At 34.9% G+C, this 24,996-nt stretch overlaps 11 protein-coding genes across 11 annotated transcripts; all 11 read left to right on the forward strand.

Moving 5' to 3' along the window:
* Window positions 1–757: 757 nt before the first annotated feature.
* OCT59_015179 (uncharacterized protein) lies at window positions 758–1,931 on the forward strand (the record flags this gene model as incomplete). Its single annotated transcript, XM_066139835.1, has 2 exons — window positions 758–1,024; window positions 1,167–1,931. 2 exons carry the CDS (start codon window positions 758–760, stop codon window positions 1,929–1,931), a joined length of 1,032 nt encoding a protein of 343 aa, XP_066002671.1.
* Window positions 1,932–2,036: 105 nt separating this feature from the next.
* On the forward strand, window positions 2,037–2,591 carry OCT59_015180 (uncharacterized protein; the record flags this gene model as incomplete). Its single annotated transcript, XM_066139836.1, has 1 exon — window positions 2,037–2,591. One exon carries the CDS (start codon window positions 2,037–2,039, stop codon window positions 2,589–2,591), a length of 555 nt encoding a protein of 184 aa, XP_066002672.1.
* A 782-nt stretch (window positions 2,592–3,373) lies between these two features.
* On the forward strand, window positions 3,374–4,665 carry OCT59_015181 (uncharacterized protein; the record flags this gene model as incomplete). Its single annotated transcript, XM_066139837.1, has 2 exons — window positions 3,374–3,933; window positions 4,020–4,665. 2 exons carry the CDS (start codon window positions 3,374–3,376, stop codon window positions 4,663–4,665), a joined length of 1,206 nt encoding a protein of 401 aa, XP_066002673.1.
* A 601-nt stretch (window positions 4,666–5,266) lies between these two features.
* On the forward strand, window positions 5,267–7,475 carry OCT59_015182 (uncharacterized protein; the record flags this gene model as incomplete). Its single annotated transcript, XM_066139838.1, has 4 exons — window positions 5,267–5,513; window positions 5,593–5,604; window positions 5,712–5,762; window positions 5,854–7,475. 4 exons carry the CDS (start codon window positions 5,267–5,269, stop codon window positions 7,365–7,367), a joined length of 1,824 nt encoding a protein of 607 aa, XP_066002674.1. The 3' UTR covers window positions 7,368–7,475.
* A 584-nt stretch (window positions 7,476–8,059) lies between these two features.
* On the forward strand, window positions 8,060–9,280 carry OCT59_015183 (uncharacterized protein; the record flags this gene model as incomplete). Its single annotated transcript, XM_025329251.2, has 1 exon — window positions 8,060–9,280. The coding sequence occupies one exon, from the start codon at window positions 8,060–8,062 to the stop codon at window positions 9,278–9,280; it is 1,221 nt and encodes a 406-aa protein (XP_025174817.2).
* A 225-nt stretch (window positions 9,281–9,505) lies between these two features.
* OCT59_015184 (uncharacterized protein) lies at window positions 9,506–10,000 on the forward strand (the record flags this gene model as incomplete). Its single annotated transcript, XM_025319031.2, has 1 exon — window positions 9,506–10,000. One exon carries the CDS (start codon window positions 9,506–9,508, stop codon window positions 9,998–10,000), a length of 495 nt encoding a protein of 164 aa, XP_025174818.1.
* Window positions 10,001–10,637: 637 nt separating this feature from the next.
* Window positions 10,638–11,024, forward strand: OCT59_015185 (uncharacterized protein; the record flags this gene model as incomplete). Its single annotated transcript, XM_066139839.1, has 2 exons — window positions 10,638–10,853; window positions 10,992–11,024. The coding sequence occupies 2 exons, from the start codon at window positions 10,638–10,640 to the stop codon at window positions 11,022–11,024; spliced, it is 249 nt and encodes an 82-aa protein (XP_066002675.1).
* A 64-nt stretch (window positions 11,025–11,088) lies between these two features.
* On the forward strand, window positions 11,089–12,450 carry OCT59_015186 (uncharacterized protein; the record flags this gene model as incomplete). Its single annotated transcript, XM_025329252.2, has 5 exons — window positions 11,089–11,349; window positions 11,412–11,590; window positions 11,651–11,794; window positions 11,873–12,281; window positions 12,355–12,450. The coding sequence occupies 5 exons, from the start codon at window positions 11,089–11,091 to the stop codon at window positions 12,448–12,450; spliced, it is 1,089 nt and encodes a 362-aa protein (XP_025174819.2).
* Window positions 12,451–16,317: 3,867 nt separating this feature from the next.
* OCT59_015187 (uncharacterized protein) lies at window positions 16,318–17,789 on the forward strand (the record flags this gene model as incomplete). Its single annotated transcript, XM_066139840.1, has 3 exons — window positions 16,318–16,369; window positions 16,435–17,216; window positions 17,358–17,789. The coding sequence occupies 3 exons, from the start codon at window positions 16,318–16,320 to the stop codon at window positions 17,787–17,789; spliced, it is 1,266 nt and encodes a 421-aa protein (XP_066002676.1).
* A 138-nt stretch (window positions 17,790–17,927) lies between these two features.
* Window positions 17,928–18,488, forward strand: OCT59_015188 (uncharacterized protein; the record flags this gene model as incomplete). Its single annotated transcript, XM_066139842.1, has 1 exon — window positions 17,928–18,488. One exon carries the CDS (start codon window positions 17,928–17,930, stop codon window positions 18,486–18,488), a length of 561 nt encoding a protein of 186 aa, XP_066002677.1.
* Window positions 18,489–23,126: 4,638 nt separating this feature from the next.
* OCT59_015189 (uncharacterized protein) lies at window positions 23,127–24,795 on the forward strand (the record flags this gene model as incomplete). Its single annotated transcript, XM_066139843.1, has 6 exons — window positions 23,127–23,136; window positions 23,207–23,784; window positions 23,855–24,025; window positions 24,091–24,444; window positions 24,524–24,679; window positions 24,760–24,795. 6 exons carry the CDS (start codon window positions 23,127–23,129, stop codon window positions 24,793–24,795), a joined length of 1,305 nt encoding a protein of 434 aa, XP_066002678.1.
* Window positions 24,796–24,996: the final 201 nt, after the last annotated feature.

A 24,996-nucleotide genomic window follows, 5' to 3' on the forward strand; every position in this document is an offset into this window, starting at 1 on the left:
CAACATTTTTTATTTCATAAATAAAGTATTATTATTTTATCGATACGAGGGTTTAGTCACGTGTATTGACGTAATATCTGTACTACATAAAAACCTATATTAATACCCAGTATTCTTTTCCCATAAAATTTTATCTCACTCCGGAACGTAACACTATTTTTTTTTATCCGAGCCAAATATCCCTATAAAAACGTAACGTTATGTCTGAAACTAGTACACCTTATACTCCAGCTTCCACCTCTACTACTGTTGCTGGAAATGAGACGGTCTTGTTGGCAGACGAAATTAAAAAATATGACACAGCCAAGCTTATAGAATATTTGCAAGGGCAGAACTTAGGGCTTAGCGAGACTGCTATCAAAAATTTAGAAAATGAAGAGGTTAATGGTGGTGACTTCCTTGACTTTACTGAACAAAAATTTCGGGATTGTGGATTAAAAGTAGGACCTGCATCGAGACTCGTGAAGTTCGCTAAGGACTGTAAGGAGAAAAAATTAAAAGCGTTCTCCTCGTACAAGACTAAGAAAGACCTGAGTGAGGTGTTAAGCAAGTATGAGATCGTCAGTGGAGATATAACTCGCATTCCACAGTTCACACCACATAAGTAATCTCCTGTCGAATGTTCTTTATTAAAAATATTTAACAAAGCGCCTTTCAGCCGAACTAACATATCAGTGTTACAGCCACCCACCCAATCAGTGAAAGTGCCCCCGAATTTAAGCTATGTATTGATGATATTCTTCGCAGGATAAAAAACATGGGACCTGTTGTAGATAGTAACGAGGCTATGCGTTGCGAGTATATTTTTACTATCTTACATACAGCTGTAAGTCTTCTTGATGGTTTGGTAATCACACCTCAGGCGAATGTAATTGGTGAAGAAAACACAGGCCGTGTCGACTATGCAATCAAAAAAATTATCAGTGAAATATTGGAGGAAATAATTTGCATAACCGAGGGTAAACAAAATCAGGCGACTATGGGTATCTGCCAAAACTTACTACAATGTCGAAGTGCTTGTGAGGTAAGTATAGCAAATTCTGCTACAGGTTGATGGGTTATTGCTAACTTCGCTATTTCTCTCCAGATGAATATAAATATGAACAAGAAAAAGCGAAAGATTGATGAGGCATTCGATCCCGACTACGACTACGTCTATGGTATAGAAAGATTTCAGAGATCAGCTTGATGAGATTATCAGAAGCAATGGTAGTAAATTTGGTGAAAAGAAGGCGAGAAGTGTGCTTTATGACACCATCACAGAACAACTTTCTATCCTCCACAAGAAAAGATCGCAAGAATTAGGGTTAAAACTTAGGGACGTATCACGGGATAGCTTGCGTAAGAAAACTCAGAGAGCTGAAAAAAACTATAAATTATTTGAAAAAGTGGGTCTAGATAAGATCAAGTATATTAATTCATATAGCGCGAATTCCATTTCAGAGCTTACTGATGCACAATTTCAAGAGATCATAGATTATAGTATATCTTTGGAAAAGTTGTCTCCGGAAGCTGGTCATGTATCCGAAATTTCCGAGACAGCCCGTCCCGAAAAAATCTTACCTGAAGTAAATACACCATCTACACCTCAAATCACTCCAGCTAAAGCAGATGATAATGATCTCACGGATCTTAAGAAGGAAAATTTCTGTGGTGGTGAGATAGTGATCGCAAGTGTATCATCTGCATACCAATCTAAGCCCGATCATTCCTATTTTCGCAACAAGATATTGGATCAATATCCTAATCTATATAGAGAATGTACTTGTGAAAATTTCGATTATTATGGGATTACTGATGAGACATCATGCGGGGACTACATCTGTCCATTATGCAAATTAGGTCATGATGATGAAGAAATAGAAGGTGAGTATAAAGCCAGATCTTACTTTATTAAATGTGAACAGCATGAAATTGAGATAGTTGCGTAGTCTCATTGCTTTACAATAGTCTGGGAATTTTAATCTTTTTTTCGAATGAATAGGTCTATATGAGAAAAAGGGATTTAAATTGTTTGCAAACATATAAAAAGGAAAATGACTGAGTATGATAAAATACTAACCCCCGAATATATAGACTGGCATGCCAAATTAAGTGGGTTACCAAGCGTTTTGACGGATAAGATTCGTTCCAAATTATACAAAAGATATAAAAAACAAACTGGAAATGAGCCATGGCAATTATCGGAAGCTGTGATAGATATGTCAGCAGAACCGGTCCCTTGCCCTGAGCGCCTTCGGCTGGGACTACCTCAAGCCTCTGATTTCAAGCCTATCACCTTCGAAGCCAGATCCAATCCAGAATTAATTATCAAATCCGTCTTAGAGCACTTCCCATACTTGAAATTCAGAAATAGTTTTAGAGGGATTGATAATTATAATTTTATAACACCTCAGCCGTGGAGCTCACCATGTCCTATTTGCAAAGGAAAACATGGGAATTATGGATTACATGGCTCATGGTACCGCAAAAATGGGAATCAGCTCCCCTATGATCCTGAATTAGCGAAGTTGTATTCCCAAGATAAGTTGGAATATTGTCTTACCTGCAACACTTCAAGCAATAAACTCAAGTTCGCGATTGTGGCTTAGACCGGTCATGTGAAATCGATCACCGAAATGCGCAGTGTGACATCGGAATAACTCTTGCCGAATAGGGGCTGTGTGACATGCGAATCGCATTATTTTTTTCACTTGTGTTATGGAATCCGAGTTTGACTTAGAGAAGAAAATGCCAGACTTATGGCTAAGATAACTGGGCTCGAGTTCGAGAAAGCTGAGCTTGAAACAAGAAATGCTGAGCTAGAGAAAGAGTTGCCAAACTGGAAGAGAAGCAGTTGGAGAACGTAGTAATAAAAAACTTATTACATGCGTCATGCGTAAGCGCCTGATTCAGAGAATCCCTCTGGCTCGGCCAAGTATCGCAAAAAACGTGATCATATACCCTGGCCATGTACTCTAACCTTATATTTATAGAATGTATTGCAAAATAAATACTGCATCTGATCTCTTAGCCAGTGGCGATAAATTTAGTCGAAGGTGCTAAAGCATATATGCTATTTTTTGATTGCCCAGCTAATTCATTCTAATACAGGGTAATTTTGTAACTCAGGATCGGCTAATTATTGATACAATAAGATTGCCAGCGAAGATCCAGGGACATTTATGTTTTGCAACGATCACGGCAGATCCTTAGTGTATGGAAAATAAGATAGGTGCGTTATGATTAAAGTAATTCCAAACTTATATTACCTTCTTACTTTGGCTTAGGCTTAGATCTTTTCAAACATAGTGACCCAAGCAATATAAGTAGGAGTGAACAAGATGGAAATTTCTTCATACTTCGCTTTTCATTCTCTTTACAATTCATCACTATGGCTAGTGAACCTTTGAGCGCCACTATAGCCAGTGAACCTTCGACTAGCACTTCGGAAATTCAAACAAATACTCCAGAGCCTTCCCAACTCGAAGTACTTGCATTAAATTATCTTCGAAATCAAGAGATTTCAACTATCCCCAGCAGAATTCCAAAACTCAATCCTTGCAGTATTTGCCAAAGAGTAATCCTAAAATTCCGATTCCAATCGTTCGTTGTGTTGGGTTGCGAACACCTTTTCCACCGCCAATGTCTTGAGAATTATATTATGCAAGGAGAAACAGATCCTTTTACTCTTACATGCCCTTCGTGTAATATAACCATTGAGCTGACTAGAGAAGAAGCAGTACTCGCCTCTGGAAAATATCATCTTCAGAAAAAACAAACTGACACTGGACAGGATGATGAGGAGTTCATGTCTTTGCTAGGATTGGTAGAAGATGGCTCTCGTGCTGGACAAGGAAGTCAGTCGAAGCAAGCCACTATGCAAGATCAGGCAACAAGTCCAATCATGATTGAGGATGATGATGATAACCAGTCTAATTCTGTTGATAATAGGTAAGCAGAGCAAAATCCATGCACAACACCTCTGGCCAAATTCTCGCATATATAAGTTCTCACTCTCGTCTTTTATATATCTCCAGAACTTCGGAGAATCAAGCTAATTCTAATGATGAAATCCGCGCCACTACACAGGATAACTTGGAGAATCAATCTAATGCAAATAGCGGGGATGACACCAATGTGCAAGAAAGTGAATCTCAATCAAGAAGAAATTCATCAAGAAGACGGACCTCTCCAAGAATCACTCGTGAACAAGAAAAATTCCAGGCCCTGTTGCAAGAGTTATCTACGCCCGCTAAGGGAGAAAGAGCTGAAAATGTTGATGAGGAGGAGGATGCTAATGGATCTGTATCACAAAGCTTAGCCCGATTATATCAAAAGGCAACTCGTGCTGGATTACGCGTTACAAAGGCAAATCAAGATGAAATTTTATGTTGGTATAAATATGCTGAAGGGTTCAAAAATAGGGTTAGGGAAATTAGATCTCAAGATTCATCGGCTACCGATCCAACAGCTAGGAGTCGGGTATACCGTGAAGTTACACAGCATCTTCCAGGAATTACAGAAGCAAATTTGCGTAAGAAAACCCAGAAAGCAAGGAATATATACAAGGTGTTTGTTAGGATAGGAACAAACAAGATCAAGCGGGTGAAATCATTTAGTGCTGATGCTATTTCAAGCTTATCTAGTACCCAGATTCAAAGTATTATAGACCGTTTCTCGTAATTATCTATCACGTGATTCCGTGAAGATTCTTCACGCTGTCACATGACTACTGCGATGTTTTATTTGGTTTAGCATTTAGCATTTTATTAATTAAAATAAAGTTCGCCCACATCGGGGCTTTATCTTAGTTTTAACAGTGTATTCTACATGCAGGTGGTGGTGTGGGTGTAAAGTAATAAAACAAAATTACCAGTGTACAACCGATTATAACACAAATCTAGGCACTTCGCTAGCACTTCTTCGCTAGAAATATACCGAGAGCAAAGAAATAACTTGATGCTGGGACTCTCATTCATGGCCTAGGATCTGAGAACTCCCTCCCTCTTTGATAGCCTCTCTATCTCCCTTTACTATTAATAATAAAGTATTACACGATGTATGTGCACCGGAATAATAAAATCAGGGAATCATAAAAAAATTATATTTATTGATAATCAATTAAATCATCAGACGCGTAACGCGTAATGATAATGAATCAAATTATGTCATATTATAGTCTATGATAAAAGCTTAAAGATCCGATATAAAAAGCTTATAAAAGCTTAAAGATCTGATAAAAATAATCGTTTCCTATTTTCTTTCTTAAATGAATATTTTCAAAATGACTACAGTACCTATCTGGATAAAATATAATAAAGGAAGGCCAACAGAAATAGATTTTCAGGGAGGAAACGTTAATAAACTGAAGAAAAAAATTCAGAACGAACTACATAATAAGTTGGGTAACTTTGATATCGACGAAATAACATTACGAGTAACTGAAAAGGAATTACGTGAAGACATGACGATAGGCGAAAATTTTACAACGAGCTACGACGAACCTATTTACGTCGAGGTCACTAATACTGGTAAGCTCATAATAACTAAACGTGACTTTTATACCCGACTAAATATTTTTTGTTCTTTATCACGTGCCTGTGAATTTAGATGAACGTCAAGGTAAGCCTTTGCGTCGTAATGATTGGTCAACTCGAACGTGACGCGCTAACCTTTTTGATAGCCATTTGCGTTGTCATTGACTAACGTGCTTTTTTCTTGTACGGCAGGGAAACGTAAATCCACAGAATCAAATGGATTCAACAAGAAACAAAAATTTGGTAAGCTTTTACAACGTGTAAAGTGAGTCTCGGAATCCTGTAACTAAAATGACCTTTCAAATTATTACTTTATACCCACACCACTTATCAGACCCGTTGTTCGAGAACATTTGTAATCTAGTGAGGAACCAGAAACAAAAATTATGTGCAATACAAGACCAACAAGATAATACTATTATTCAACATGACGAAGACCTTGCTGTACTTGAGAAGAGCGTACTTTATGTAAGAAAGTCATACAAGTATCTTTATAACAAATTGGAAAAGAAATCAGCTGACGGTTTAAAAAGATTCCTTATCACTGGAACATCGGGCATCGGAAAATCATGTTTTCTGATTTACGTTTTAATCCAACTCTTATGCGATGATGTGACTGTAATCTTTCAGCCTCTCAACGATAAATACTTTTATTGTTTCAAGAATCTAACAGTGACCCGTGGAACATATGATGATTTCTTGTCTCTACTCGGTTCACCTACGACATGGTACCTGGCAGATGGTGCCATATCTCCAAAATTAGTACAAGCAACGACTGTAGTCTCCCTATCACCAAATGGGATTGCAACAAAAGATTTTCAAGAATTTGAGAAGCGTCATCCAGTTGAATATTACATGGGTCCGTGGACGTTAGAAGAATTGTTATCTTGTCGGAAGCATGTTTTTCCACTAGTGCCGAAAGAAATAGTGACTAATCTTTTCCATAAAGCGGGTGGAGTGCCTAGATACGTCCTCCAGAATGTTGAGGTATCAATACGAAACGTTATTGGAAATAATATTGGACATGAAGGAAGACCAGATGCTAAAGAAATGGAGATAGTTGAGAAAGAAGCTTGCAAACGCATTGAACTTGCTATTTCAGAAACTGACGACTTTGATAAAATTATAAAGTGTTTTACCGAAAATGAAGGAACCTATGTTGAAATTAGCAATCGCATTGTCCACAGAATTCCAGACGAAACACATTGTGATTACCATTATGAATGGGCTTCTGCTTATGTATTTGATAGAATTCAAGAAAGATTAGAGGAAAAGGCATGGGTTGATTGTTTGCACAAAATACGAATTATGCGAAATCCTTATGAGGCTAGCGCAAGGGGATTTTTATTTGAGTGTTATGCAATCCACCTATTTCGTACTGGAAACCAGAAATTTGAAGTAAGGAAGCTGAGAGGTGAAGAAAAAGATCAATTTTCCATACATCGTAAGCCAAATGCTGGGTTTGTAAGAAATTTATCCGATCTCTTAAAGTATTCTGGAGAAAACATAGTTATCGTACCAGATAAACAAAATTTTGGTGCGGTAGACTTATTTGTAACGCCTAATTGTATTTTTCAAGTCACGGTGTCGGAACATCATCCTATAAAACAAGTTGAGCTGACAAAAGTAATCACAAGCATGCCGGTCTATATTAGTGATCAAAATGCTAAGATTCAACTTTACTTCGTGGTTCCAGATGATATATACGACAAATTTGAACACCAAATTTACACAACTCGAGATAAAGATTCTAATGAAGATCGGAAAGTCTTGAGAATAGATTCCGCCATTAAAAATGTCGAGCAATGGGCTCTAAAAGTACAAATCAATCCGATATTAGAAGAATAATGTTTTATACAAAAATAAATAGTTAGAAAATTTTTTTTCTTGTATTATACAGCTTTTACGATGTTGGAGGAAATTTAATAAATAATCTTGCTTTTGTTTGAAGAATAAAAGTTTTTACTCTGTGAAATTTATAAGTTTTGACTTTATTTATGGAATAATTTAACTCAATTTTTGCATTTACTGCGCCACATTACTGCGCCCGGGCATGTGTGTCCAGATTTTTCATTTTTTAGTTATCCATAAAATTAATAAAATTAACTCCATATCGAGCCTTTCTCCTTTTTAATTCATGTGTATCTGCCCGTGTATAGCTATGTATCTGTAAATGCTGTATGACTGCTTATCGAATAAATAGAAATCATGAGGGATCCTCGCAAAATAATTTGCATATCAGCCGGTCTCGAATAAAAATGAATCTGATTGGCCAATCACCTCGTGATTTAGCCGAAGGTGCATGTAAATATTAGCCGAGATATGACTCTATATAACCCCATAAAAAATGAATTTGAGTTTATCAATATGTAGTCTCTTAAATTGGCTACAAATCCCAATTTGCTTGTAATCGAATATTCGAATAAAAATGAATCTGATATTTATTAGAGTATACTATTGCCAAATCAGCTATAAATCACTAAATCGTGTGTAAAACTCTATAAATCGATAAATAGCTATAAATTTACTATATCCGCAAAATGGATAGAACTAATTACTATTCTGGTTTAAACCCTATAGTGGTGCAGGTGCTAAACAATCTGCAATATAGGTATAGTGGTGAAACACCAGAAATGTGGTGTTCTCGTATTCGTTATCCTTTTAAGAAACTTCTTGAATATAACCCAAAATACTTTTCGAAGAATGGATTTATTCAGATGATTGAAAGAGTATATATAGATGGGAAATTTAAAGATGGAGAACGCTCATTTCATATTTATTGCACTGTATGCGACTCCTTGGTAATTATTCGTGAAAATACCATCGAATGTGCTAATGATCACCTGAATAAATGTATTACTAAAACTGCTAAAAGGCGTATTACATATTCTAAACCTGTACAGAAAAATGTGAAAAAAATAGTATCAGAATTAAGTGATGATGAAATTAATGAAATTTATGATAGTATTTATTTTAGATACAGAAAAAGCTCTGAATGTTTTTGCTCTCGTGATTCAAAAGAAATTAGGAAAAGTACTGTATATCGATTAATTAACAGTGCAAAAGTTATCCAACGGGCTTGGAGAGCTTTCAAGTTGAGACCTGAAACATGGGCGAAACGAGTTTGGAATATGGTGAGGAATGATGGCACTCCTGATAGGAAGAAATTCTTAGGTATACTTTCAACTAGAGAAAGGAAAATAAATTCTCAGACTCGAGAAGAATATGCTTTATTTATCGATGAAAATGTTAACAATTATAAAAGAGCATATAGCGAAAATCTTGCTCAAAAATATATTAAAGAATTTCTAGCCGAATGGGCCACAGGGTACGAGAAATATAAATATTATGATCCTGATTATTGGGTAGAAACGAAGAAATACCAGTTAAATAAGCGCCTAAATGCTGTAGCATATATAGTTGCTTTTATAAAATCGTATCAGCAAGGATATAGACTCGTCAGTTGTGGACACTGGACTTTTATGTTAAAATATCTAACTGATCCTGAATATTACCGTACTAGCAAAGATGGAAACAACATTGTCGTAAACTTTGTTAAAATTTCAGAATATGCGCGATATTATTGTAAAGAGAAAAGAAAGCCTTATCCATGTGATTCGCTAGAAATTAATATTTTCAAATCTAATTATTGTCTTCATATTCCCCAGGGAGGGTCTACTATCATAGATTTCTCAGATTTTAACAATAATTGTGAATATGTGCAACGAGTTTTTCAAGTCTTAAATTCTTTATTGAAATAGTGTAGTATACAACATAATTAGTCAAGCAATACAATGATTTTTTTATGCTATCCCGTGAAATGTACAACTAAAATTCAGTATGTAAACTGCATGGATGATCGTCTAGTGAAATGCTTTTTATACATGAAGAAAAATTGGCCAAAGGCACTATGCATGATCTGCCTATTCTGGGTTAGATCCTCCAATATTGTATAACTATTTTAATAAAGTATTTCAGGAAGATCAATGAAGCAATCTTGGGGATTCTTGATTCCTAAATACTATAATTATGGCTTTGAAAATTTCTATGCAACAGTTATCCAGCGAGCTTACAGGAATTACAAGAAGAGACCCGAATCTTTGGCAAAACGAATTTGGGAGGCGGTGAGGAATGATGGTACTCCTGATAGAAAGAAACTCTTAGGTATAACTCCTCGTGATACTTATCCCGCCCCTTCATGGCCTACAAGAGATGATGAGTGGATAATTGAGAAGAAATGGCAATTATCTGTGAGATTAGCTAAGGTAACACATGATATTGTTTTTAAAATATTATACCAGCGAGGCTATATAATCATTAGAGGTTCAGATTGGACTAACCAGTTAAAGTGGCTACAGAATCCTGAATATTATCGTATTGATAAAGATAACATTGAATATCTCATTAGAGTTACAGAATGTGAGAAATATAAGGATAATTCATGGAGTATAAAATCAATCTGTGAGCGTGTCGGATTATAATTCTTGCAATGAAATAAAATGTGTCGCCTGAATTTTTCAGATTGTCCAGCCACAATGCATGTAGCCATGTGTGACATAAATTAGCACGTTTTCGATCCTCGTTAAAGTATATATGATGTAATGAGTGATACACCGCAAATCATCTGTAACTCTGTGTGACTGCTTGTGCGACAAATTAATTTTCACACATATCCCCCAAAAATATTTCGAATTTTTTCCTCGCAGAATAGCATTTATTGATATGTGTATATGTTCCGGAGCTATAAGATATTTCTACTACCCTCCTACCAGAGCATAATATTTATATAATGTTGCTAGGCCTTTATTACTGAGCGGTCGGGCAAGTGAAATAAAGAAAAAAGTTCGTATATACATTACCCCCAACGCTTTTGAAAATGTCTAGATCTTCAATGCACATTCCGCATGCCCTTATTCTCTAACACAAAATTTTGGCGTAAAAGTCGTTGCATATTCTTCTGTTTCGACCCCAACGTGAACTCGGGCTCAGAGAGATGTGAATGAGGAAATTACAAAACATTTAAAAGGGTAGTATACAAATTTTGTTTCCTGCGTTATCTCAGCATATTAACCTTACATTAACATTATACTAATATTATTCTGAATTAACAACACAAACATGACTGCATTATACGATTTTATTTGCAATTTTCTTCGTATTGCATTGCCTGAACATATAACCGCATTTTCAGTAATTTATCAGGCAATGAACGAAGAGCCTTGGATTGTAAAGGAAAATTTAAGGCAAATATTTCATCAAGCAATTACATCCGTTATCCCTTCATATGCATCAAATTCAGAAAAATATCAGAAGCTTATGAGCTTACCCTTAAAGGTTAGTAATTAAATTTTTTCGGTAAAAAAACTTAACACTATATGATGAATAGCGCAGAATATAGCCTAATAACTGGAGTGAAGTTGTATCCAAAGCCATACAAGCCCTGGTTTGATCATTAAATGTATTAATCCACAGACGTATGGGGGTATTTCTTTGCGTATAGTTTGAGATGAAAGCATGTGTCATGTAATTTATCATCTATGTACTGGCCACACATGGTTGATAATTTTGCATGATAAAATCTGACGTGTGCGCACACGATTTGGATAGACAGGAAGAAGAATTACCGGACGAGACTATCAAAAATAATTTGCGAATATTGAAAGGGAATCTTAAAAGAAGCAAATCTCGATATGCCAAAATTTTGCGGAAGAGTGTAGGTAAGGTTAAATCCTCAGATCTTTCATGGCGTGATCCACTTGCGAGTCAGGTTCTTAGTAGTGAGATGGAGATGGTTAAGCAATTACCGGAAGAAGAATACGAATCTTTCATGGTAAGAAAAAAAAATATCCCAATTCATGGAACAAAAAATAATGTTTGAAATGATATTACTAGGAACCGGTGAAATATATGCAAGCGTCTCTTCCTAACTCGATCAAAACAACATGTGACGAATTTTTGATAAACTATGACGATGGTTCTACGGAAATACCACCACAAAAACTTTCGCATGAAAATTGGATAGAGAAAGAAGAGGTTTTAAAAGATATTGCGATTAGAATACTTAATACATTGTAAGTATAATATTATTCCATTCATAAGATTATACCATATTGATGTTCCAATACTATTAGGGGGGAGATCTGGAAAAACCCAGCCTTTAGTCCTAAATTCGCTAAAACACAGAGTGAGGGAACATACGTGGCAGACATTATTGTTCCTGTTATTCGAGCTACATTAAAAGATTTGCCAATCGGAAAATCCGCATATATTAGCACGTGAGTTAACTATCTCATTTTTTTCTTGGTGTTTTTTTTTTCACGCAGTCACATGATTTTAATTTTCTAACACTGCAGGGCGGAACGTCAAAGCGTGGCTAGCAAAGACAGAAGAGGAGGGAAAGGAAAGCGCCCAGACATTATGTTCATAGCGAAGCATATGGATAGGATCTATGAGTTAGTTTTTGCTGAATGTTCACGTATTATTTGTAGTAATGTGAAAGAAGATGATGATAAAGTGAAATTGTGGCGGGAACTTAACGATGCCTTATATTGGACAAATAGAGGATGTAAATTGGAAGAAAAAAATGAGTTCGGCATTCTTGGATTCCAGGTTGCGGGACAAAAATTCGATTTATATGTTCTTATTCGTGATAAAGAAAATATTAGCCGTCTTTTTCTTTTAAGATCAGTTAGTATTCCAACACAATATATGGATAACAGGAAAACTATATTTGAGTTTATAGAAGCTTTATTGTTACTACGAGTATGTATTCATGTACATTATACAAATACATTTATTTCGTGATATTTATTCACTAACCTTTTTTAATATGCAGAGAATCTTGATCGTAGATTTATCTTTGCTATTTAATTCCAGAACTCATGAAAGTGATGAGAGTAGTTCGACAATATCTTCACCTCCATATAATTAAGATTTCTTTATCCTGTACTTTAATTTTATATTAATAAACCCGACCCTGGCGGTCTATTTCATAAATATACATTCATGTTTTTTTTTTATTTTTGAATATTAACATACTAATACTACATTACGCAAGCATGCAATCTGAAATAGATAGTCCTAGTGAGAGTAATTCGTTGAAACAATGTATTAGCGAGCTTAAGGCTGAGAACAATAAAATTATGGCCGAAAATATTGAGCTTAAGGCCAGAGTTGCGAAATTGGAAGACAAGCTATCGCAAAACGAATTAATAAAAAACTTGTTATCTGTATCACGAAAAACATGATCATGTATTAATGGTGAAATTTCTTCAGCGCTGGGGTACCCCTGCCAAAATGATTTTTTCTTGCTGACCAATGGTCGGGTGTCATGTGCATTTTTGATCGGAGTTTTCTAGCAGATCTTTCGCGATATTGACGCGTATGACTATATCCTGGTAGACTTCGTCTATGTGGGTGACAGAATGCTCAGAATTCTTAGATTCTCAGAATTTTTCTTATAAAATTTCTGAATCTATAAAATTCTCAAAATTTTTTATTAGTTACCTATGGTAACAATGACCGGTATACTAACACCAACTTTTCACGTATATTACTCAAAGCAACTTAACCAGCTCCCTCGTTCTATCAAAATAGATATATGGCGACGTCTTACTTCACGAAAACATCCATTATCGATAGAACAGGAAAGTAGTATCCATCCCGAAGTGGAAGATTTGTTAAATAAGGCGGTTGGAAATTATATTAAGCAAAAAGAGCGTCAGAAGATGAAGCCCATTACTAGTGACTGTGAAACTTCGTTAAGGCAAGAAAATGAGGAATTATGTATATCAAAGCAGGTATTGGAAAAAAAGATTGAAGAGCTTCTTGACTTGCAAGAGCAATATAAGTCTCGTGAGGTAGCCATGACCAGGTCTTTGGAAGAGAGTGGTGAGAAAGTCAGCCAATTATCAGATTCGGTAGCTTTCTTCAAAAGTATAATACCTGATACGAAAAAAGCTATTGCATCAGCTGAAAAGTCCATTGACCTGTTAGAGAATAGATGCCGGAATCTGGAGGATATTATTTCTGTTAAAGATAGAAAAATTGTCGCTCTTGTTGATCAGATCCTTTCCAATACGAAGCATAGTGATGTGACTATAGAACTGGAAATATATTCTAGTACTCATGAAAGGAAATTATGGGCGAAGAGGCGGGATGAATCTGAATATGATCTAGAAACCAGGAAAAAATATACATTTCGTCCTTAGTACCTAAGAAAATTCTACTCATTAGTGAGAATTTGGTCCCAACCAAGACGTATCCTATATGGATGCTCTCAAGGTACAGTTAGATCGAAAACAATGAATTTATGTTCACATAAAGCCTTGTCAATAATCTTAATTACACTACGCCAGTCATTAGCATATTGACGCACGATTCTGCTAAGCTCGTCCGCAGTACACGATCCATTGAATAGACAGACGTGTGTGAGATTTTTTCGTATTATCTTCGGACAGTCGAAGTAACTCTGGGATACATATATCGAACTGACATTGTAATGGCGTCCTTCAATGAAATAAGGAATAATTTTCTCTTGCACTTTCTTTGGATCAGCACATACATCTTCGAATATAGGCACTGTACCTCTATCTGGAGAAAACGAATCCACCTTAGGGATTTTATTAGGCTTCAATGCTCGGAATGTAATATTTTCACGATATGGCTTTGGACTATTTGCAATTATCTGGAATGCCGATTTGAGGTACATATATTTCGGCTCCTTAAGATTATGGCCGATGAGAAGCAAATCATCACACTTGATATAGCGCGTCCCTCCTTTCTTCCCATTAAACATTCGATAAAGCTTATTTCCAAGCATGAGATTGAGAACCTCATTAGTTTTTCCTGAATTGGTACGGCCACAGATTAGTAAAGTGAAAGGCCATTGGGGAACACTGGAATTGGCATTGTATTTTTGGGCATCTTTAATTTCGTTAATATGGTATACAAGCCTTTCAACTGGCTCAAGTTTCTTTATTTTCATGTCGAACTATTACTAATGATATTCTAAAATAATCTTGCAAATTTGCGGGACCGCGCGGTCTCGGAAAAATGCCAAGAAAATAATTCTCTCCGACCTAACTTGGAGAATTACTCAAGAATCCTTTCTCGATTAGTGTATGCTTAATGTATGGAAAAAGATCCGCAGTATAAGGCACTTCGATAAGACATATACCTTGCTCTTTGCAAGTATCCCGCTTCTTCTGATCGCGTATTCTCTGTTCATCCAAATCTATCTGGCCTCTTCTATGAAACATTGAATTAAGGCTATAGTGTTGCCTGCCATGAAATTCGAATCCTAGTCGCAACTCTTCGTTATATCCATCAAGTTGCATTCCATGCAAAAAATTCGGCCTACGTGATGGGAATTTCTTGCCTAGTAGATCCTCAAAAATATATCGTACAGTTCTTTCGGTAGTATGATGGCATAGCGGGCACCATTCGAATTTTTTCATGATATATTTTAACGGATACTCCCATTGATGTGCACCATTCTCACAAGACCAAAGATACATATCATGATCATTTATTCGCCCAGTCCTTCCTAGACATTGACCACCACGTCTTCTGGCATATTCCTCAGCCTGAACTGACTTACTAGAAGCATGAACATAATGGACAAATCCAGTAGGGTGGTATTTCCGCATAAATTCATCTGGCGGATACTCGATTTTATCAGGCTCTTCAATTTCTTGAAGTTCCTCATATTTAAAGGGCCTTTTGGGATTTCGTCCTATCAGATGAGCAGTTGATTCAATGGGTTCATCCTCAAGATAATATAAGACTGGCTGTGGTGGATTTTTTCCAATAACAACCCTTTTTATCTTAAAGACACGCAAGCTCCAATATGGATCGGTTGCTCTACGTCTATGGTCTCCTTCCAACTCGCCTGCTTTTAACAGATATCTAATGACCGCTGTACCTTTTTGTAATTTTATCTCCTCATCTTTTCCGATTGCACGCTTAGGTTTTTTAGAAGGCTTTGACTCAACTTCTTCCAAAGTCATAGCACGAGCTGGTGACATTCCAATAAGGCGAGTCTTACTGTTATTCAGATAATCAATATACTTCTTAAGGATTTTCTTAAATACACTTGATCGCTCTCCATCAGTTAATCGTCCCTCTATAGCATATTGGACCTTATATGTTAATATTGCTATTCTTTTCTTAAGCGCTTTAATAAAAGCTAAGCTCTCAAAACTATAAAGGTCAACAACACGTATTGGGACATTATATTGTTCCATTCCTCGTGAAAATGCACCTCGAAACGAAGCATCACCATCAGTCATTAATAATTTTGGCCATGTAAGGGGGTTAGAAGGGTCCTCATAGATATCTTTAATCGCAATCCAGATTTCTAAGCTATTTCTTGATGTTAGTGAGCGTCCATCCTTAAAACGCGTTGCTACATCGATAACTAGGAGAGTACAAACAAATATCCATCCATCATCTTGATCATGAGTGTGGAGCAATATATCGCATTGATGGACTTTGTTCGGAATCTTAATCTTTGAAAAACTTGCCTCAGCTTTACATGGTAATGGCTGTCGATATATTTGGTAACTATATTGGTGTTTTATCCATTTTGTGATATTCTGCAATCGAAAAGAATATCCTTCCTCCTGACATACTCTATATAATTTTTTTGCATTGGGATAGAAACCGGGTATATTATAAAACAAAAGTCTACAAACTATACGGAGCTCTTCATCGGGATCTATTATAATTTGGGGTTGGCTCATTCTCAAGATAGGATTATTATATATGATGGTACTATAAATTAGGATGAAATACCATGTTTGATCCGGCATATTCAGAGCTTTTAGATACGAATCAGGAGCTTCGTGGTGAGCTTCAAGATGAGATTTTCATTAATAAGAGCAATGAGAAAAAATTTGATCTCTGGTAAAAGAGCTTGAGCAATGTTATCGAACTATCTCAATACAGGATAATACTATCATAGCTCACGAGAAAGAGATAGAGAAACTTAAATCAGAAATATCTGATTTGCGAAAACAGCTTAGAGTTTTACAACAGGATAAGAAATTCAAAGATGAGGTTGGGTCTATTCAAGATGGACGAATCATAGAGCTTGAAAATAAGGTTGGGAGTCTTAAAGCAAGAATCCGGATTCTTATAGATAAAAAAATCTCAATAAATGCTTTAGATATGGCAACAACCAATCTTATTGCAAATGTTAATAGAGGGTTAGATCGAATTGAAAATCACATTAGGGGAGTTGGTACTCCTATGCAGAATCCTGCTAATGTTATAGATGGTATCAGAGGCTCATTAAATACTATTCGGGTTACTTTGCAAAATATTACAGCCGAGCGTGATCAGTACCAGAATATATTAAATGATACGAATAACCGGGAACGGGACTATAGGAATCAGTTAAGAGATAGTAGAAATCAGAATTTACGGTTACAACGTTTATTAGATGAATCCCAAATTCAGGTTGAAAGAACTATGAGAGAAAGAGACAATGCTCAAGGAGAGCGGGATCTGGCCATTCTGGCTTATAATAATGAGAAAAAAGAATCCCGTCGCTGGCGTTTCTCATATCGGGATAAAGATAGGCGTGTTCAAGAATTAATACGAGAAAAATTTGCTAAACAGCTACTATATCAGCGAAATGTTAACCATCATCAGCAAAATACCCGTCAGTTACAGACTAATGCCCAAAATCAGGTAAATAGGATGATAGTTATTATAGCAAGAAAACAAACCCGTATTGGCGAATTGATACGTGAAAAGTTTGTTTTTCAGCTAGTGATTAGGCAAAGAGACCAGAATATTTTAAATTTGCAAGGACAAATTTTGGCGCTTCAGAATAATCCATTAGAAAATATGGCTGACGCTAGACGTTTACCAGTATTAAATTTGATTGCACCTATTCTTGCTAAAAATAAGCCGTATACAGGCCAAGAACCTCCTGATGATTATTTAAATAGGCTTATTCAATCAATATCATTTGCGCAAGGACATATGACTGTTCTTGAAAATGCAAATGCTGGAGATTTTGATGATGCTGTCAAGTGTAATATTTATAAAGCTCAGATGGGAGGAAAATATTTACCAGTTCCTGCTCAAGACCCATATAATGGAAATGCTAATATTAATACTCCAGATACTTTACGTGCTTGGATGAGATCACATTATCAACGAGAAACAGTAGGTAGTCGGCAGTCAGCACTTCAAAGATTAACTCAAGAAAAATTTCTACCCACAGACTCGCCAGATACTTATGAAAAAAGAATCTGACCTTTATTATTAGGTGTAGCAGATAATGATGCACAAACTATAGGATTTCTTAAGAACCACTTATCAGGCGACCTTTATACATGGATGCGAGCTGTCGCTCCTGCCACTATTAATGCATTTTTTACAAATCTAAAAGACATGTGGCTGGAGCGTGCTCCCAATTTAAATGGGGGTCAAAATTATCAGAGTAATTCTTCAGCCGAGATTGAAAAGTTAAATTCCCAAATAGCATCTCTACAGGCGCAACTAGCACAACCGGCTCAAGTGCACCCCCAAAATAATGAAGCTTCGGCCAATTTTGAAAAGTTAAATTCCAAAGTAGCTTCTTTGGAGGCACAGTTAGCAGAATCAATGCAAGTACATTCTAAACTTGCCCAACGTTTACAGCTACCAGAAAATGTAATTAATTTGAACAATCCTTCAATCTTTGATAGTCATATTAATCAAGAATTGGAAAAAAGATTAGGAGTAATCGAAATTAATTTAGCCAAACTCACCAAACTCATAAGAGAAGATACCATAGATACCAAATCAACCCAGTATCGGTATTCAGAATCCCCAGATTATAATAATGGAGGATTGGAAAAAAGATTAGAACAAATTGAAGCCCACTTGGCCAAATTTGCCAGAAAAGATACCAAATCATCTCAGCGTCAACGCTCAGAGTCTTCACCTTTTGGGGGCTGGAAAAAAGATTAGGACAAATCGAAGCTTTATTGGCTAAACTCGCTAAAGATTCCAAATCCAGAAATGGTCAAGTTCATATGGCTACAATAGATGAACAGTCTGATCCCATTTTTTCTGATGATGATACAGCAAAACCTGAGGAGAATGGTTATAACTCTGATGGTTTGTCAGCTGGTTCAGACTCTGGAAATCATGATATGAATATTTATATAAGAAAAAAAAAGTGAATTACATCGGGAAATTTTTTAAGATGCAGAACTGCGGAGATCTGTAAAATTAGCAGATCTCCGCATTTTTTTTGTGAATTTATGCGGAAGTCTGCGATTTTGCAGATTTCTGCTTTTTATTTTTTACAAAATTATGCAATAATCTGCAATTTTGCAAGTTTCCGATTTTTTATGTATGCATTTCTGCGGTAATCTGCGATTTTGCAGATTTCCACTTTTATTTTTTACAAAATTATGCAATAATCTGCAATTTTGCAAGTTTCCGATTTTTTATGTATGTATTTCTGCGGTAATCTGCGATTTTGCAGATTTCCGCTTTTATAACCACTATATTACTAACTGAAGAAAACTCTGTACTAATATTAACTGACGGAAATCATGAGATAAATTGCTATTTTTTACAGTTTGTTTAATTGCTTTAATTTACTAGCAACTCGTAAGATATCATACTATTAAAGACTCCCTCTTTTTGTCGATCTGAAAGGCTTTTCATAAAACTAGCGAAAAAAGCTAAAGTGGCGTTTTAGATATACTGTATGGATGACGAAACGTCATTTTTCTTTATTTAATACAATTTTATTTTGAAGATTTAGAACATATATTTATTTAACAGAAAGCAATTTTCTTTGTTAAACCTCGGAATTATATGAACCTCCTGATTGATAGATTCAACTGGAATAATGTTATATTCTTCAGTATAGTATAATTGGGAGTAACCATAGACTATAGGCTCTATTGGATGAATGTCAAACCAACGAACAAGAGCAAGTTCGTATGGCTCTTTATATGATCCTCGAAAGAATTTTAAAAATAGCAATACCTTGAAAAGAAATAATTTGTAAAGAACTACGAAGTAAAATCGTACTTACGAATTTTTAAAGTTCACTTACTTTTCCGTACCAAGCACCTTCGTCTTGTCCTTGATCCTCCGCATGAGTTACTGCGACATTGCTAAACCATTCTTTTCCTTGGAATTCACCCATTGATCTTAGAATTTCTCCACTTTCTAGATGAACTGAATCATAAATTTTGATGAAAAAATCATTTTCTGAATCTTGCGAGGATGTGTCTAAAAAAGTATCTAACGCTGTAATTATTTGTGCCAATCCTTCAATATAATTTGGATGTGGCGGATTTTCAGATTTTTTTAAAGATTTTATTTTTTCATCAATGGAGTCTAGATTTAATTCCCAAAGAATTTTTCCAAACCCTTCGGTTTTACGACGAATGACTTTCATGCCGCTGGTAGTTGGAGTTAATTCTTTACGCTTTACCTGCAAAAATATTAATAGTTTAGTATTTATGGTTGGAGAAAAGTTAAAAAAATCTTATAAAACTTTTACTAACAGCGTTTACCAGTTGTTGCATCACGTGTTTTCTATTTGTTGCTCGATATGGAATTTTAATATATAATTTATGGAGCGTTTCGTAAGTCTCCGTTGATAGGCCATTCAGTGCACCATATTTGACAATGGCAGGTACTGAAATAATTAAATTAAATTAAAATTTGTATAAATTAATAGCCATCTTCAAATTATATTACCTGCATGATAACGCCAACTATGCAGCTTTGGAAAACTGCAATCCGTAGTAGATAATGGGGAGAATATCCTTTTAAACTCTATGCACCAATCAATGATTGCTTCCTATTTTAGTTAGTAGTTAGATCATCTATTAACTTTTAAAGAAAGTTGATTTTTTTTAAATTTTTTCTTCTTACTTCAAAGATATTCAGTTCATTTTTGGTATACGATTCTTGTCTGCTCATAGTATACATTTTATTAAACTTCGTGTAAAGTTCACAAAGTTCTTTACAAGTTATTTCATTTTCTTCGCTGAAAATTTCATCCAAAGCAAAAATCGCTATCTTCATAATATGACAATAGTCTGATGCTGTCATTACTTTTAGTTGACCTACTTTACTTAACAATTTAAGGCCTGGAAAACATGGAATTTGTCGAAGACGTTCGTCGAAAATCTTCTGTAATTCCAACCCTCCGACCTTTTTTAAGATTTCCTGCGTAAACTCCAGTTGATATTTAAAAAGTCCAAGGTCGATATGATGCATACGGTCGGGAACGCACGCTTCGTATATATTCAGATTTCTGTAAAAAAATTTATATATGTAAAAAAATTTTTACAACGTCGTCATTACTTATAAAATTTAGTGATATTTACGGAAATTCCCAGAAGGCATTTTTGACGTAATGTACAGAATACTCCTTTCCTTGTCCAGCGCTAACCATTTCCTTCATATTTTCATGAGTTCTGGAAAGTATATCTTCTCGTGTAAGTTTCATATCGTTTAAGTTATTTTGCAGAACCATACAAGTATGGCATGGCATTTTACATCGCGCTCCTTTATATGTAGCGGTCACATCATCTGCTTCGAGCATATCCGCGAGAAAAAAAGAAATTCGTGCAGCAAATGTTTTCGCTTGTCCATTGATCCCAAAACATAACGTATCAGGTTTTTCCAGTAAAGGCCAAAGCATGATATTAAAGCATTTGTGAAATATTTCACGCTGCAAACTTCGAAAGACTTCGGTAGTTTTAATGCCTGAATCTTGAACTTTAGGCAAAAAACCTAAAAGTATTTTAGATTCTGGTAGGTTTCGAACCCAATTTGGAACATTTCCAAGCATTAAAAATACTGGATGGCCTGATGTCTTGCCCAGTCCATTGAAAGTGGTCCCATCCGAATATAAGATGATAGACAATAGGTGATTTAATGGCGGAAGAGTCTTCTCTGTTTCCAGCCACCAGTCGCCTTCATATGGCTCACCAAACACTCTTGTTTCGCTTCCATCATCCTAAGAATATAAACAACCAAAAATATGAGTGATGATCTTCAGTTTCTTTTTAGTTATTCATAATTATTAAATTTACCCTTTTTTTCTTTAGAATTCCCTTATAGACAAAATTATTAGCTACTTCTGGTCGTTGCAGAAGAGCTTGAATAGCGCGAAATATGGGACGATAGTAGAGTGTAATGTCAATACCGCTGTAGGTTGAAACAACTTTTTCTTTGAAGTCTAATGAAGGTGAAGTTATTTGATTGAGATGGTCTTTGCCATTTTTGGTTGATTTCGGTAATGGAGATTCTTCCAGATTGCTATATTTATTAAAGAATTTAATTATTTGATCTCCAATTTTGTTAGATATATTACCCTCTACAATTAATCTCATGAAATCTCTGTATGCATCGTTTGGCCACTTTGCTACGCGTTCTGGTAGATTTTTTCCTTCAATAGCATCTAAAGCATCATCTAACGATGCTCCTTGAAGATCTTCAGGATCTAGATCATCAATATTGTCAAGATTTACTGGTATTTCTGTTCCCAACTCCTCAAAATTTTCTTCAAAAATTTCTTCAGCTCTCTCTTCTATATTTTCTGATTTTGATCTTTTTCGCAGATTATAACGTGGTTCAGATTCTAAATTGTCTGCATCTTAAATTGGAATTTCGTTGATTATTATATCCTCCATCTCACCAATATTATCATCTTGGTATGTGGATTTTTCATGCGAAGTAAATGTATCTGGCATTGTAATGGGTGTGTTCCATAACTGAACATCATGTTCTGGCATAACCGCTGTTCTTGATGGTTGTCGCGAGAATCTTTGAACGTGTTCACTTGGTTCACTTGGTCGAGAAGTTGTTGTTCTTCCATGGTGTTTGGCATTAGCGTGCTGTCTCAAACCGCTGGGAGTTGAAAAATATCTCTTGCAAATTTGACATTTATATCTGACCATTTTTCTTTAGAAATCAATGCGAGTTTAGAAATTAACGCAGGAAAATTTTTTCGATTAGTTTCACGCGAGAAATATTTATGAAGATTTACTTTTGGTATATTTTTTATTTTACTGATTATCAAGCGAATATAAATTTTACTGATAATTGATTATTTTTGTTTACTGAAAGATAATTAATTTATTTACTGATTAGTAATTAATTTTTTTCATTTACTGATATTTTTAATTCGGGAGTAACTGATTTTTTTTACCAATTCATTAACAATTAATTTATTTAATTTACTGATCCTTAAATATATTTTAATTCAGGAGTAACTGATTTTTTAAAAAAATTCCGGCAAAACTTTTAACCTTACACAATTTTTCAATTATTTATAATGTAAGAATTTTTTCATTTTTTTTCGGTTGGCTGAATCGTCGCATATTTTTACAATTTTTTTTTCAATTTTTCGAATTAATTGTTGTTTGAATTTTTCTCCGCAATATTTTTCCTATACAAATTTTACGAATTTAGAATTTAAGTGATTATGGCGTCTAAAAGGTCAAAAAATGCAAAAAACTCAAAAAAAGAAAGCAAGCACTTGACGTTCCTGAAGGACAAAGAAGAAAACAAGCACTTGACGTTCCTGAAGGACAGAATGAAAGCCAACAAAATATATTTGCACAAATGTTATCAGGTAGTTAGTCGTCAAGATGCTGATATTTTGCAATTTAACATTATAATTAACTTTTGCTGAACGCCAACAGTAGAATCTTCAGAAATTCCTAAAGATCAGCGCACAGATCGTGAAAAATCACCTACTGGTCCTTTTGTACTCGTTACTCCATTTGATGTAGATCGTGGAAGATCTTTAGTTAAATCTGTTTCTTTTACTCCAGCAAATCGTGAGAAATCCTCAACAAATCGCGAGAATTCTTTAGTCAGGACTGCGCATACTGAAACTTCCGTTTCAACTACATTGACGCCATCTGTAACTCCTATGAGTTATGAAAGAACTTCGAGGACGCCAACTCCCATACTTAGTCCAATGCAAATTGACCTTGATAAAGAAATTGATTATTATAACGTCGATGACGATGATAATGAAGAACATAATGATAACCGCGATAAAAGTGATACCTGTGAGCCTTTACCAAAACCACATAATGTAGAGGGTGAACGTTACCTAACTGTGAAAGAGTTTAATTATGCCATGAATGCATTAGATGGAAAGGTAAACGCCATCTACAAACTTTGTCGATATATTGGAGATCAGCAACAAAAAAGTATTCAAGATACGCAAAATGTTGCAAAAAGTGATGTATTAAGCGATGATTTCTGGAATGTAAGTTAATTAAAAATTATCAACTTGATTTTAATCTAAAGATACTTATAATAACCAAATATCTTCACAGCGCGTTTATAAAAATGTAGCTAAAGAACTTATTCCAACGTCTTTATATCCTTCGGATATAGAGTACCGAAAGGCTTTAGAAACATATTTATCTAAACATGCAGAACATTACATTAAAAATATTGAGCAAAACGCGTGGATTTCTTTATTTTCAGATAAGTTGTTGGCAGAAGTATGTGAAATATTAATAATCGTTAAAAAAAGGTATTTTTTTATATTTATTTAACTTTTTTTTAGATAAAAACTAAATGCAGAAGCAGGAGAAATGATTTTGCCGCAAGTATCAGGAGTGCCATGTTTTCCGTCTTTGGAGAACAGCGATTGGAACGCATAGATAACAATTCTCCTTCTATGAAGATCGCTGAATGGAAACAGAATCAAAAAACGCGTAATGCGTTTTATGAACTTTTCAAAAATCACAATATTCTAACGAAAATTGGCCATTCGGTTTTCAAACAGTATAGGGATAAAGAACTTCCTTTTACGCATTGTGCGTATATTTTATCAATATGTGACATCTTGTTAAATCCCAATAGCTATAGTATTAAGTGTAATGACAAGTCTGTTACGAAAAGAGTCGAATTTTTTCTAGTAAATAATTTTCGCAAATTTTCGCAGTTCTTTTAATCTTTTAATATTTTACAGATATTAATCTATAATTAATTAACAGCAAGCGTTTAGAAATAAAACGCAAATAACTCCTCGAATAATGGAGGAATTAGCTGAAAAAGAAGCGAAAGAAGTTGGTCAAAGAACTGATCAATACGAGTCAGCAGTCGCAGAAGAGAGCAGCGATTCGGTTGAAAATGAAAATTATGATGATTTTGTAAGTTAAAGTTATTATTTATGTTCGATTATACACTTAATTGAATTATTTTACTAAGCTAAATCATCATTTTTTTTTAGATTAATAATCTAGATTCGCAATTTCCTCAGGATTAATTGTATTTCTTTGAAATACTTTAATTTTTTTATAATTCATATTTTTTATTTTTTTTAATTGTATTTCTTTGAAATACTTTAATTTTTTTATAATTCATATTTTTTATTTTTTTTAATTGTATTTCTTTGAAATACTTTAATTTTTTTTATATCATTTTTTTATATTTTTTAATCGTATTTTTTTGAAATACTTTAATTTTT

The sequence above is a fragment of the Rhizophagus irregularis genome, chromosome 23 (genome assembly GCF_026210795.1).
Source record: "Rhizophagus irregularis chromosome 23, complete sequence".
In the NCBI taxonomy this organism is placed as follows: Eukaryota; Fungi; Glomeromycota; class Glomeromycetes; order Glomerales; family Glomeraceae; genus Rhizophagus; species Rhizophagus irregularis.